General features: G+C 42.4%; 1 protein-coding gene across 2 annotated transcripts in view; it reads right to left on the bottom strand.

Annotated features, from left to right (window-relative positions):
• Positions 1-15,122, bottom strand: part of SMARCAL1 (SWI/SNF related, matrix associated, actin dependent regulator of chromatin, subfamily a like 1) — a 40,637-nt gene that overhangs the window by 5,181 nt on the left and 20,334 nt on the right. For both annotated transcript variants that reach the window (XM_056349373.1, XM_056349372.1), the window contains exons 10-12: positions 7,881-8,021; positions 2,136-2,354; positions 1,265-1,335 (exon numbers count right to left, since the gene is read on the bottom strand). In XM_056349373.1, the coding sequence (XP_056205348.1) occupies positions 1,265-1,335; positions 2,136-2,354; positions 7,881-8,021 (431 nt within the window). The remainder of the gene's footprint in view (positions 1-1,264; positions 1,336-2,135; positions 2,355-7,880; positions 8,022-15,122) is intronic.

The raw sequence follows: 15,122 nt of genomic DNA on the forward strand, positions 1-15,122 counted from the left end.
TTCAGATCTCAACTACCATGACAGTATCATTTAACAAAGACATCTGGGAGAAAAGTGGGATCACTGGATTTTAAAACAAATATTAACACGAACATTCAGTGTAGCAAGCAGATGCCAAGATACTACAGTTATTTTATAGCTCATTCCCATCCTCCCATATTCCATTTAACAAATGGCTAGTCATTTCAATGGAAGCAATGGAAGACACTGTCATCAAGGGTAAGACGTGAGAGGTGCTGATGATCATAGGACAGTACCATTAGCTAGCTGGTACCGTAGCTTAGCAGCTAATAATAAATGGTACTTTAAATGCCACTAAACCCCAGGAAAACAATGAACTAGTTCCTACCAGAAAGTCAAGTAAACAGCACTTCGTGGTTTTATATTCAGTTCACACTTGCAACTGAAATAAAAGGAAGAAAGCATTCTAACTGTTCACTAACATAAAAGGAAGAAATTCTTCTACAGGAATGAGCGCTGGGACTCTGGCAGTTCTGTGCCAAACAGGCAAATTCTGCAGCAAGGTCTGAGACTGTGAAATCACACACTGCACATCAGCTGGTCCTTACATTCAGAGAGCTGCAGAAAAGTAAACTTTTTTGAAGTTATTATCATACTACTTATTAACAAGTTACGCTATATGACCTAAAGCAACTCCCTTGCAGTCCCAGCAGAAAGGCTAAGGATAAAAGGGCACATTAAGTCACAGAAGGGAATCTTTTCTAGGGAAGACAGAGTGAAAAGCACACCTTTGATGGAAAACTTTTGCTAATGACAGCCCATATGAGCTCTGTGGAAGAGCCAAGAACTTCAGCAGGGGCTGTGACACCCTTACAGTACGCTACAATTAAAGCTCCATCCCTCTCATAAGCTTTTTGGCTCAGGGTTCCTGCTGCAGTAGGACTGCAACGTTAGTTTTCTCAAATTCTGTCGATACTTTTAGTTTCAGTACTCTCCCCCTCCTTAAACTGAAATAGGGTCTAGACCAGGGACCTTGATCCAAGTCCCAAACACTAAGAAATTTTAGATTGTTCAAATGACAGTTTAGATCCATATTTGGAATGAAATCAGAAGACTTACTCAGCCTAGGAACTCTGAGAGAAGAAAAAGTTTAGTGCATTGTAATTAAAATCAATTTTTTCTACGCTGGCTGGAGGCTATGCTTCATGTCCCTGCACTGTTATCTCTAAGGCACTGTTTTCCTGTTCTGAGCAGAAAAAACACATTTTACCAGGCAGGAATGAAGCAATGACATGCAGCTTACACGACTGAGTGGATTTTAGCTTCTGCTGTTCTGTTGTAGAAGAGGAGAAGAGCTTCCTTCTCTTGTTGTTTCTGCAGAGAGAAAGATAAAATAAGTGTGAGTCTCAGAAATGCCTTTTCTCCTTCTTGCTTACAGATATGGGATGTCTGCTGCTGCCAAATAAACACTTTGCTAGTTAAAAAATCAGCCTATAAATGCACAACAAAGGGGGACTGGGGGAAGTCTACTCGCCACTGGGTATGGCAGATACTCACACACTCCTATTTCTGACACCTCCCTTCCCACCTCCTACTCAACTCCTACAAGTTGGATGACATGCATATCACAAACATCGTTTTAGTTGAAAAAGCATTTTCCAGCCAAAACGGCAAGGAAAAACTCCAAAGTTCTTACAGAACTGTATTAGTAGCCTAGGAGCTTAGAACATGCATTTGCCATCCATACAAGAAAAAAACAAAAAAAGCAAAAATACACCCTTCATATTTTTGGTCACTGCTGTGTTCACAACAGAGCTTCAACAAGGCTGTGTTTGTAGGGTGTATGGGATTACAAGGCAAGACAGAAGAGTAAGTACAGAGGCAGGAGATATGAAAGACAATTAGAAAGGACTAATGAGAGAGGAAAAAAACAGAGGAAATGGTATTTCAAAAAAGAACAAAGCAGGCCACTTAAAAGGAAAAAACAGCTGAGCTGTTTTGACTGTGTTGTACACTCATTTAAAACAGTGCCTTCAACAGCCTTCCACTGTGCCTTCACATGAGATGTGGCTCTCACCTTCCTTGGAACCCACAGTACTGTTTTTCCATTGATGTTTTTAAATAAAGGTACCTGAAATACTAGAGTCTTATCATGAAAATAGCTTCTGACTTACATTTCCATACCCTTTGTCCATCTTTTTTGCTTCAGCTGCCAAGACAGCTTTGGTCTTTGCACTAATGGATTCAGGAGCCACTACAACCATTTTGCGTTGCTTTGCTGGAAGCTGGGAAAGCACATCTGATTTCAGACGTCGGATCATGATGGACTCTTCCAGCAAAATTTTCAGTTCAGTTAAGTTGGATGATCCAGAGTAGTCCCAACCCCATGGCATCTTGGAAAGATCAAAGCAATTATCAGTGTCAAACTTACAAGAGACTTGTCTGCAGGTGACCCAAGAGTAGAATAAACTTCCAGGGAAACCGGGCAAGGGAAGAACTTAATGGTCAGTAAGAAGACAGATTCGACAAAAATGGCAATGAGACAGAAGTGTATAAAGTAACCCATGTAACAGGAGAAGATTACTTATAAACCTCTTTTTTTCCTATTTACAAGCGCTCAGGGAGATGCAGGGAAGAGGACTACATAGAAAGGTAGGGATCCCTACCACAGTACTGTGACCTGGTATTCATCCTCACGCAGCAAGGTGTTTCTGCTCGCTACTTGCAGCTTTGGGCAGGCCAACAGATCTCATTGCAGTTCTGTGCACACACAATTACCTCACCTTTAAGCAGAGACATGCAATAATCTTCTCTAACAGCATAAGGACAAACATCCTTAACCCAAATGCCTTCACAGAGACATTACACTTGTCTGACATGCCTAGTAAACGCTAGGTCAAAATTGCCTGTTTTCCACTGACCTCTCTCTTGATCTACTCCCTGATAGACTCTGTCTCTGCCATTACCATGTTTGGTTCAGATACAAAATAAATCACTCTAAGCATTGTCTCTGCAAAGCAGCATCACTTCAAAGCTCCTCTGAACAAACCCTTCATTTACTCCTCCTTGAAGCACTTGCCTCTGAACCTGCCCTCTCCTCCAAGATCCTGTGTGCAGACGATATATATCTGTTCAATTAATCTCAGCTCATCGCTCTTACTAGTAACCCCACAGCCTATCATTTGTTCTCTGGGAAAGAACAACTAAACTGACAAACAGTGGCATCAAAATAGGTACATTCCCCAAAAGAAACATCTTTAAACAACTTTCTTTTGGAGAGGAGACCAATAAAGTTTTTATGCTGAAGTAAAGGATAAAGAGATACCTTTCCCCTGAAGTTTCACAAATAAGCATATGAAATACAGCTACAATACTGAAAAGCAAGGCAGGGGGGAGGCAAAATCCTCCTCATAGCTCTAATTCCAAATCTTACTGGCAGTGTCACCAAAAAAAGCCAGAAGTACCACCTCTGGTCTTGGAACAGCAACTCAATGTAACCTTCTACGTATGTATACGTACGCCCTCCTGAAATGCATATAATGGAGATGTGAGGAGCCTCAGCACCAATGCCTTTGATCTCCTGCTGCTCCACTTTGATTGCACCACATTAATTGCTAAAATAGATTTAACCTTAAAACCCTGTATATCTTTTATTTGCCTTCCTCAAGAGAAACCTATTGCAACACAGAAATGGAAATAAAATAGGAAAAAGCTCCAAAGTATTCACCGCACCTTCCATCCTCCTGTAGAATGCATGAGACAAAAAATAAATCATACCAGCCATGAGGTTAGTCACATTACTGACTATATTAAGGGATGGTGCTCTGATGGAACAGGGGTGAGAACCTGCTATGAGACACAAAGAGGAGTAATTAGACAGCTTCTAGGCAATTAAGACCTCTCTGATATGTGGAAGTGAACATTCCTACTTCAGGTTGAGACATAACAGGACAATCTGCAATTCTACTGCCATGTTCTACTGATGTGAACCATTAACTGCCTTCAGATTCTGGCACTTATGGCCACCATTAAAACTCATTTTACCTAATCTATTCCTACATAATTATGGTACCATCTGATTATCTATAGCTGCTTCATTAAAGCAGGAAACAATTCAAACCCTAGACACAAAACTAGTCTGGATCCTGTAGAGTTAAAACTTTGGCTCTGACAACAGCACAGTGGCATACAGCTAGAGTTAATAAGCCCACCTGGATGTAAGCCAAGCCTCAAAAAGCCAACATGGGTATTAAAGCTTTGCTTCTGTGAAACTAGGAATGCAATGCAGATACATCCCTCAGGTCTGTGAAAAGCTAGCTCAAGTCTAGCTGGGTTTATTAGCTTTAGGCATGCTGCATGAAAGCTGACAGTGCTGAGCCCCAGTCTTTGTGCCCCCTCTCCACAATTCTTCAGGCTCTGTGGACCCAGCAGAGCAGAGGTACAGAGGTACAAGAAGGACCGGCTTGGTGCTGCACCCAGCGTCATAAGCCCTCTGCCCACACTGCTTAGTGTACTGGTAGCTAAATAGATCAACAATGACTAGGCTTCTAAGTAAGACCTGCTATGGGGCCTGGACACTCTCCTCAGGCTACCTCATTCTATTCACGCAGCCCATATTTTTCCATTTCCATAACAAGCAAGTAATACATATGTTTTGCGTCCACATAGCACAACTCATTTCAGAAGGGTAACATCACCATAATTGAAAGAACAAGGCACAAGCAGAGCCAATATACTATCTACTGTCATATTAAAAAGCATATACAGGCAGAATCCTTACAGTATGTTCAGATTATTTCTTTCAAGGTGACTGTTGCTGGAACAATCTGCAAACAAGGAAACAGGCTAGTTCTGTGCTGCACCTAGCTAGTGATAAAAATATGATTATTTTTGGAATTATTAAAATAGTTCAGTGTATCCTATTGTGGAAAAGAAGACAGAAAAAAAGAGGGACGTTTATTTTGCCAAAATACACATCTGGCTTTGATCCATAACATTCCAGAACAAATGCTTCCAACTGTGATTTTCTTACCAAAGTGTTACAGCATCTTACATGAGTCAGTAAACTTATTACAGTGTTAGTAGAAGCTGCCAAACTCTTACAAATTCAGAGCATGTGCTCAGATAGAAATTATTTAATATTTGCCAACATCGCCCAGTTTGAAAAATGAATTCACAGCATGTGTTTTGGGAACAGACTGGAGATAGTTTGTAAATAAGCAGGTGACATTTCACTTGCTGCATTTTTAGGAGTACAGACGATGGAAAGTTGAATTACAACATGATAAACTTTTATTTTATACCTCTTCTAATCACTTCTGCCAGATATTTTCAATTTTCTGTCATAAAATCTATTATCTTCAAATAGAAACTAGTCAGGTTTTAGTTTTAAATTGAATGGTTCAGGTCTGTCAATTTTTCTTTAATCTTATAATGCAATCAGATTTACTATTAATGCCAAAACATTTTTGCATAGCACCTTTCATCCTTAAAGATCTCCAAAAGCCTTGCAAAGGCTCTCTGGTTCTGTATTCCATCCCCACTCATAATGCTGCCACTTTCAGGACGGAAAGAAGAACCTACTGAAATAATGACAGCAAAAGTAAAAAAAGTAAAACAGTTCTTCAGAGAGGATGTAACTCCTAACACAATCTTAGGTTAGAGCTGCAAAAAGGAACATGACGGACATAACACAGTCATGAGGGAACAACTACAATCATCAAAATCCCTTTTAATTTACTTACTGCTGAGTGGATATCTGGCAACCCAAAACTCAGCAGTCCCATTTTTTTCTCTAATACTATTTATATCACTTTGTTTCCAGCAGCCCCACTTCTTCTCTAAATAACCAAATTCTTTCTAAGTTCACTCTATCATTTACTGACATTAACTGTAGCAAAATGTCCCCAGTGAACACTGAGAAGACCAGTAATGTTCAACTGTCTAGTAGAGGCAGGTTGAACAGTAACAAAATTGTACTAGAAACCCTGCAGAGGTTTTGAAGGGAGGCTGATAGAGACTGTGACCTACAAGCTGAGTTTCACTGTATGTTGAAAACTCATTTACACAGAATACACTGTTACAACCCAGATTGTGTAAAACATTTTCTTTCTTTTATCAAATTCAGTATCTTACCAGAGGTCCACACATCTGGTAATTGAAGCAACAGCTAGTCATGCAGAACTTTACCCTTAAAGGGTTTATGGAACTCCAAACCTGTTCAGACTCACGTTACAATTCAGCTTTTGTTTTTACTGCAGAAAACCAATGAGATTAAACTGCATCTCTTCATTTCCCTCTAGGAAGCATTTTGGACACTACTCAGATAGGAATCTTTCACCAAAGATAATGAAGCTCAGCAGAAGATGTGGCCCTCTCCCTCCATATGATTACTACTATGATCTATGATTAGAGAAACAGAAAGTTCATCCTCTGCCACGAAAAGCAATGCTTGCTAACATGAATGCTGTTATCTTCCAGAACTCGAGCTCTGTATCTGTATGCTAACGACCTTACTTTAATCAATGGCATCAGCATATGAGTACCAAAGACAATGAGCTGCTCATCTAGCTTGCACATTTGGACATACGTAGAACAGCACTACACCACCTATGGAAGTAAAAGTGGACATTCAGATCCAGGAAAAACGGGACTTGAGAACTTTGTATGAGACTGCAGTATGAATCTTCTTGATGGAAATTTTGCATATGTTAGTTACCCCAAACAGAAAAGAAAACAAACACAGAAGCCCTACAAACACCTGTAACTATTTTTATGGCACACACTGATGTTCAGTTCTTCTGTAAATATTTTTGAGCCTTCAAACAGTTATTTGGTGTTTCCAACCACTCTGCTAAAAGTTATTGCCCAGTCTTACAAAAAATGAGGCACAAGTAGTGCAATGGATTACTCAATAACAAAGCAGAGCAAGCAAGTCCACGCACTACACGTCCATGCTTACACTGCCAAGCCATTCTGTGCCACATCCTACCTGCTATATAGCTGTCCTGGAAGAACTGGAGGACAAGCCAGATTAGAGGGCTCTTGCTCCAAATCAGAACTCAGGGGAACTTTGGTTCCCCTGTCTGTGTCTATGTAATGAGCACAGAAGGTCCTAGAGCCTCCCTGTACAACAGGCAGCAGCATGAGCTCTTCTCTTAGCAGTGTGTGTTCCAACACACAGAGCAGCTCTAGAGATGAAAAAGGCAAGCACAGCTGAGTTGCCCATACGTTGGGAGCAAGGCAATCATGGCTGCAAATGCTGGGTTCCCGCAAAGCAAGGATCTTGCACAGGTTGGACTCAATTACTCTGCTGAAATGACTGCTAAGCAGCTGACAGACATAAGAGAAGTTTATTTTGAAGATATGCTGAGGATCACATCCACTACTTTCTGAATTAGAAGAGGGTAGAATATAAAGATGGACTGTAAAGCTTCATTTTTTACTTACCTGGAGGTATAAAATCCAAAATCACAAGCAACAGAGGCCTTAGTTTGTTAAGCAGCCACTAAAGCAGACTAGAAACTGTTTTGGGGTGGGGTTTTTTTAATCAATTAGCCTAAACCTGCGGCTGCTTAATGGCTCCATAGTTACTCTGCCCATTTGACACAGTGGGGGCAAGTTCTTAATAGAATAGGCTCCCAACTATGGCTGCTTTTTTTTTTTAAGCTTTTTACTTCTGTAGCTTTCAGAGCAGATTTTGACAAGAAGCATTACTGCCTCCACGTCTCACACTCACCACTGCAGCATCTAGAGCTTCTCAGGTTGAGAGCTTTCAAAATGTTACTATGCAGTGAGACTTTCTGAAAAAAGATGTAACATCGGACGGAATGAAGGAAGGAAAGAAAAAACCTCCACATTTAAAAAAAATAAACTGCTGTTTGCAGAGCCCCAATCTGCCATTTTCCCCACTGAAGTACCTTCCTGGCATCACAGTAGCGCAGCCCAAAGGAGTGGAACTGTGGGAAGAAAGCTGGCTGGACAGCTGCGATCTGTGTGTAGAGCTCTGCAGGCCGTGACATGGCAGGGGTTCCCGAAAGCAAGATCACTCTCCTGGCAGCCTGGAAAAGCAAAACAGAGCACCGTTATCATACAGCTTACAATACAAGCAGAACCTGCTAAGAATTCATCCCCAGTCATGAAAGAAAATCCCAGAGCCATTGTCCAAGCACCCTAAATGGAAGAATACTTCACTTTCCACAGATCCTTCCAGCCTTCACCTCCTGAAGATACTCAAGGACAGTGCTTAAAGCTTCCAAGAAGCAGGACAAACCACGCTGTTTCTTATTCATCATCCACATGCCTTAAGGGAAGGGGGCATCAATTTTTGTGACAGTACTTTCTGAACTGGCATTTACCCACTAGACACGTTATTATCTTATGTCTGGTTCAATATTTCATTTGGCATCAGATGTCACAGGAAAATGACACACCCTCTCAGGTACATCCTCACCTCCAAAATAAATTCTCTTGTAATAAACCTGCCACAGCAAGCCATAAACAGACTGCTTCCTCACAAAAGCAGAAGAGACCCAGAGAAGCAGGATTTTTTCTTACTTTTTCTTTTTAAATTCTACTAGGAAGGAGAGAAAAATGAAGCTGCCTGAAGTAGGACCAGAGATGCCCATCCGACAGCCATGATGAGTCTAGGCACAGCTGGCTGGATGCTAGAATATGAGTTAATACAAATCATGTAAGACTGTAGAACCTGTGTTGCAGGGTACACAGGAATGGGGTAGGAAACCTGTATCTAAAGTAGGTGCTCCCAAAAAGCGGGGGAAAAAATTACACTATAGACATCAAAGCCTCCAAGATGCATTTCTACCATCATACCTCCATTATTATCTAATTCTATTATTAGATGAGAGCTATGAATTTCTACTGCTGTAAATTCACATATAGTAGTTAAACTACACATGCCTTGTAATCTCCTGCATGGTTTAATGCCGGTTCATTAAAATAACAAAGAGATTCTTGAGTGACATCTGTACCAACAGCTCATTCACATTTAAATGAAAAAGAAAATGAAAATTTTTATCATTTCACTGAAATCTACCAGTTATCCAAATCTATTCAGCTGATTCATCCACTCACCAACCAAATCTGGTGGAAAAAGAGTTCAGAGATCAGCTACCGGAAATTAATTTCAGAACTCTTTATCAGATATTTACATACAGGTTGTGCTCAAGGTGGGACTTGCCTTCTCCCTCCATCCCTATTAAACAGATCAAAAGGAAATGTAATTACCACTAGGATCAGATACTTTCAATAAACAAAAAAAAAAAAGCAGGATATTTATTGAACTAAAGAGGAGATGTCAAACCTTTGGATGTGTCAGAAGGTAGGAGTTCGCACAAGACAGAGGTGCTTATGCTATTCAAAAGAGGGAGAAGTCGCAGAGACCAAAAATATCAGATCCCATGAGGAAAAAAAGTGATAAAGCAGAAATCAAGTCAGTTTTTAAAATTAGGTTAACAGTGGAGGACAACTGAGCAGAAGCTAGACAATTATGTGATGACTTGCAGAAGCCTTTCAGGAGTAAACTGACACCACCCTGTGAAATCTGCTGAAATGCAAGACAAGCTGGTCCCACACTTGCAATAAACCTCCAAATTAAACTTCTTCCTTACGGACTAACAGAAGGCCACTGCGAGGAAGAAGACAACATGGAGGTCATGCAATTACAGACAGCTCATTTCAAATAACTGGATCAATCTACAGCAAGAGAAATTCACTCAAACCAGACCAGGGACATATTAAACACAACATAAACCCAACTGTGTTGAAAGGTTTTATGTAATTCTTAAGGCTCCTCCTCTTTACAGGGTGATCCCCAGGAGCTACATGAGATCAGGTTGGAACACTAATTCCCCAGTAGTCAAAACAATCAGTCAGGCTCCTTCCCAAATCCCTAAGTAGATATCAAAAGAGGGAATGATGAAGTTACAGGCTATTTGAATTCTAAGCTTGTCCAGCTGCAGCTTTGCTGTGCACAACTTATTTCTGAGCAGATACAGTATCTATCCTCTGCAAGAACTTACCAAGAACTATGATACATCTTCTATAATTAACCATGTTAAACAAATCAAGAAGTAAAAAACAACAGTGATGACCAAAAAAAAAACAACTCCCACACCCAAAACCCCCAAAAAACCCCACAACAAAACCCCCAAAAGACACTAACTCTATAAAAGCTACGAAGAACTTGAAGAAATTAATTCCAGAAAATTGTGTGGAACATAGGTGCTTTCATTCATTATCCCAAGAGTCCTTTTCAGTTTTAAAATCCATGACAGAAGGAGCCCAAGAAAGAAAAAAAAAATCCTAGGAAGACAAGCTTCCAAGTGTTGAAGGCTTACTTAAATTCTCGATGAAAGAAACAGCTTTGATTCACATTTCTCTTTCTAGTGGCAACTCATTTTGAATAGATGCCAATAAAGATTTGCTCCTGCAGAGAAGTCTCTGCTGATCACTGCTTAATTCTTGTTTCCTGCTGAACCTTCTGTGCTGTCAAGAGTGAGAGCTCACCCTCTTTCTTTTGAGGTCTCCAAGAATAATACAGAACAGCAGCACAGAAAGTAAGATCGCAGGGTCCAGAAAGGACTTTCTAGCAAAACCAGATCTGTAATCAATTGATACATATTTCCACATAGGAGAACTAACATTAGCTGCTCATTAGCATCTAAGCATGAAGTTTAAACTTCCCCAGAGGCACGCCTTTCCCTCACGCGTCTTTGTGACTGTTCTTACAGCTACTTTCTTGTGAGATTGCTTAAAGGAACTCTGACAGTGACTTGACTAGTGGAGGCCTGGTCTGTAGCTCTCATTTATTAAGTAACATAAGACAATTGTGAATTTGCAGTGTTACACTTCCATACACAATACTACTGAGAATTCCCCAGCTGTTACAACATTTACAAAAGTCACTTTTGAAAGTCAAAGAATAATTTATGAAATGGTAACCTCCAACAGCACTTACTTTAGAGGTCAAAACTCAGCACCCAACTGATTTGAAAGGGAGCAGGTGAGGAGGGAGGGCTATGCCACAAAGAAGTAATTGAACATGCAAAGAGCCTCATTAACATACAATGACTGTCTCTGTGTTAAATGAATTTCACAGCATGAGCTCTGCCATATGCTAACAGACCGACATACTTTTTCAAGTAAGTGTGGCTTGTTCTGGCTGTACAATTACTTGTGTCCCTACTTTTTGCTTACTCTGTCATTTTGAACTGCATAGCACAATACCTTATCCTGTGGAATGAAAAACCTGAGAGTGGCCGTAGTGTAATAGAGGTAATCACCTGTTGAAATAGAAGATTTGATAAAGGGAAAGGGCTGCAGTTGAGGAGTCTGTTTCTATACTTGGGTAAGGCAGATAGGACTCTGCATTTCATAAGATGACCCTACAGTGGTTATTCCAAAAAAATATAAAGGCCTTTTCCTATTCTTAAGGGACATCTAGACAGACTGCGAGTCAAATGGCAATGATCAGCTATCACTGAAGCAAATTACACCACCCCCCTGTTCCAAGAAGGAAGGTAAATTAGAAGGTAAGGGCAGATCTGAAGATGCAGCCTTGAGGGCCCACAGCTTCTCCAATTTCAAGATGAAGTTCCTTGTCTCAGCAGGTGACAACAAGCAAAGGCTTATTTATACAATCCACATGGATTTGTAATGCCTACAGACAGTTGCTATTTATCTCCCACTGAAAAGGGACATTTTTGTGTTTCCTCCTCACCTCCCACCTTCAGCATTGGCCTATTTCCCTCCATAATTTTTAAGCAACTCTTTATTAAAGGAAACACTAGGACTATTAGATTCCAGCCACACAATGTATTTTGACTCCCATAAAAGAAGCAAAGACATTCAACCTGCAAACATCAGGATGTGCATCACACTATTAACCTGAACAGCAACCTAATGGGAACGATCACATCGGTAATATTATCCAAATGTTGTGAAACGAAGTCCACAGACAGCACAACAGGAATAAGACCATTTCATGCCACTGGAATCTTTGATTAAATGCTACTTTTTCTCAGTTTCTAACCAAGTTCTCCACTAAAACCTAACCGTTGTGCTTCCCAAAAACTCATCCATGTTCCACTGGGACCTCTGCCAGTTTCTACTGCCTTGCAGTATTCCATGCAATTACAGAGCAAACACCATACAGCACTTCAGCTGGTCAGAGGCTTTAGATTCCTTTTCACAGAATCATTTAGGTTGGGAAAGAACTTTGAGATCATAAAGTCCAATCATTCCAGGACTGTCCACAAAACCATGTCTCTAAGCACCACATCTACACATTTTTTTAAACGCCTCCAGGGATGGTGATTCCACCACCTCCCTGGGCAGCCTGTTCCAATGCTTGACCACCCTTTCAGTGAAGAAGTTGTTCCTCATATCCAACCTAAAACTCTCCTGGAGCAATTTAGGTCAGCCGTTTCCTCTTGTCCTGCCAATTGTTATCTGGGAGAAGAGACCTACCCCCACCTGCCTACAGCCTCCTTGCAGTTGTGGAGAGCAGTAAGGTCCCCCCTAAGTCTCCTCTTTTCCAGGCTAAACACTTCCATCAGGCACTCCTCGTAAGACTTGGGCTCCAGACCCTTCACCAGCTTCACTGCCCTTCTCTGGACACACTCCAGCGCCTCTGCATCCCTCTTGTAGCGAGGGGCCCAAAACTGAACACAGGATTTGAGGTACAGCCTCCCCAGTGCTGAGTACAGGGGAATAATCACTTCCCTTGTCCTGCTGCTCACACTGTTTTGGATACAAGCCAGGATGCTGTTGGCCTTCTTGGCCACCTGGGCACACTGCTGGCTCATGTTCGGCCAGCTGACAGCTAGCACCCCCAGGTCCTTTTCTACTGAGCAGCTTTCCAGCCGCTCTTCCCCAAGCCTGTAGTGTTGTGTGGGGTTGTTGTAACCTAAGTGCAGGACCTGGCACTTGTTGAACCTCATACAACTGACCTCATCCCATTGATGCAGCCTTTCCAGATCCCTCTGCAGAACCTTCCTGCCCTCAAGCAGATAAACACTTCCAACTTGGTGTCATCTGCAAACTGACTGAGGGTGCACTCAGTCCCCTTGTCCAGAACTGGTCCCAGTACTGAGCCCTGGGGAACACCACTTGAGACCGGCTGCCAGCAGGATGTAACTCCATTCCCCACCACTCTTCGGGCTGGGCCGCCCAGCCAGCTTTTTACCCAGCGTAGAGTACACCCATTCAAGCCATGAGCAGCCAGTTTCTCCAGGAGATGCTGTGGGAGACAGTGACAAAAGCTGTACTAAAATCCAGGTAGACAACATCCACAGCCTTTCCCTCATCCACTAGGTGGGTCATCTTGTTGTAGAAGGAGATCAGGTTCATCAAGCAGGACCTGCCTTTCATAAACCCATGCTGGCTGGGCCTGATCCCCTGCTTATCCTGCACAGGCTGTGTGATCACATTTAGGATGATCTGCTCCATAACCTCCCCCAGCTATGAGGTCCTGCTGACAGGACTGTAATTCCCCAGATCCTCCTTCCTGCCCTTCTTGTAGATGGGTGTCACATTGGCTGACCTCCAGTCTGCTGGGACCTCCCCACTTTGCCAGGACTGTTGATAAATAATGCAGAGCAGCTTGGCGAGCTCTTCTGCCAGCTCCCTCAGTACCCTCAGGTGGCCCCATCCAACCCCACAGACTTGTGTGTGCCTAAGTGGAGCAGCAGGTCACTGACCGTTTCCCCCTGGTCTGTGGGGACTTCATTCTGCTCCTCCTCATCCCGGTCTTCCAGCTCAGGGGCTGAGTACCCAGAGAGAAGCTGGTCTTACTGTTAAAGGCTGAGGCAAAGAAAGCATTAAGTACCTCAGCCTTTTCCTCATCCTTTGTGGCCTTGTTCCCCGCCACATCCAGTAAAGGATGACTATTATCCTTGGCCCTCCTTTTGTTTCTAATATATTTGTAAAAACATTTTTTGTTATCTATTATGGCAGTGGCCAGTCTGCATTCTAACTGGGCTTTCACCTCTCTAATCTTTGCCCTGCATAACCTCTTATAGTCCTCCTGAGTTGCCTGCCCCTTCTTCCAAACGTGGTGAACTCTCCTTTTTTTTTCTCCCAAGTTTCAGCCAGACCAGTCTTCTCCCTTGCCAGCTTGTCTTTCAGCACATAGGGACGGCCTGCTCCTGTGCCTTTAAAACTTCCTTCTTGAAAAATGTCCACCTTTCCTGGTTTCCTTGGTCCTTCAGGACTGCTTCCAGGGACTCTGTCAACCAAGCCAAAATTGGCCCTCTGGAAGTCCAAGGCGGTGATTCTGCTGACCCTCTTCCTTACTTCTAGAAGGACTGAAAATTCTTTCACCTTATGATTGCTATGTCCAAGATGTCCTCTGACCACCACATCACACACCAGTCCTTCCCTGTTTGTAAACAGCAGGTGCAGTAGGGCATCTCCCCTGGTCGGCTCACTGACCAGCTGGTCACTCTGGTGCCCAAGAGATCCTACCGCAGCTCAGTGAAAAACTTCCATTTTGCTGTTTCTTCTTCATCTGCAGCCCTGGGGCTTGGCTGTTTTATGGCCATTGGTAGCATGTATACTCCCTCTCCTATGCTCATGTCTCTGGTCCAGTCTAATCTTGGAAGAAAAACCAAAAATGCTTACAAAAGGCATAACACCATGACACTTTCTGCCTCTGAGGGAGGAAGATGCAGGGCAGAGGCAAAGGGAACAACCAGCATAGTCAGTACACCGAGAACTTAGTCCCAGTCATGAGACTAAAGAAAACAGCAACATGAGAAGCAGGTAGCATTACCGATTGCCTCAGCTCCGGATTAGGGGCAGGGACAAGCCAGGCCTGATCAGGCATTTTGGTGAATCAACCAAACCTCAACTGTATGAGGCTATTCTCACTTTGATGTGCATGGGAAGATGACAAAAGGACCACTTTGACACCAGGAACATCTAGCTCTCTTGAGTATGAAAGATGCTGAAGCTGGGGACAGATCTCACACTGCTGCTAGCAGACTGGACAGTGTGAAAGCTGGCTGAGCTTGAAAGCAGGGTTTTTGCTACAAGCCAAAACATCAAAGGAGTGTTTTCTACTACAGCTTTCAATCCATCTGCTTCCATAATGTTGGAGGGATGTGCAGAGACTGTACAAACTCTGCCACCTGGTTCCA

This window comes from Falco biarmicus, chromosome 8 (assembly GCF_023638135.1).
Source record: "Falco biarmicus isolate bFalBia1 chromosome 8, bFalBia1.pri, whole genome shotgun sequence".
NCBI lineage: Eukaryota > Metazoa > Chordata > Aves > Falconiformes > Falconidae > Falco > Falco biarmicus.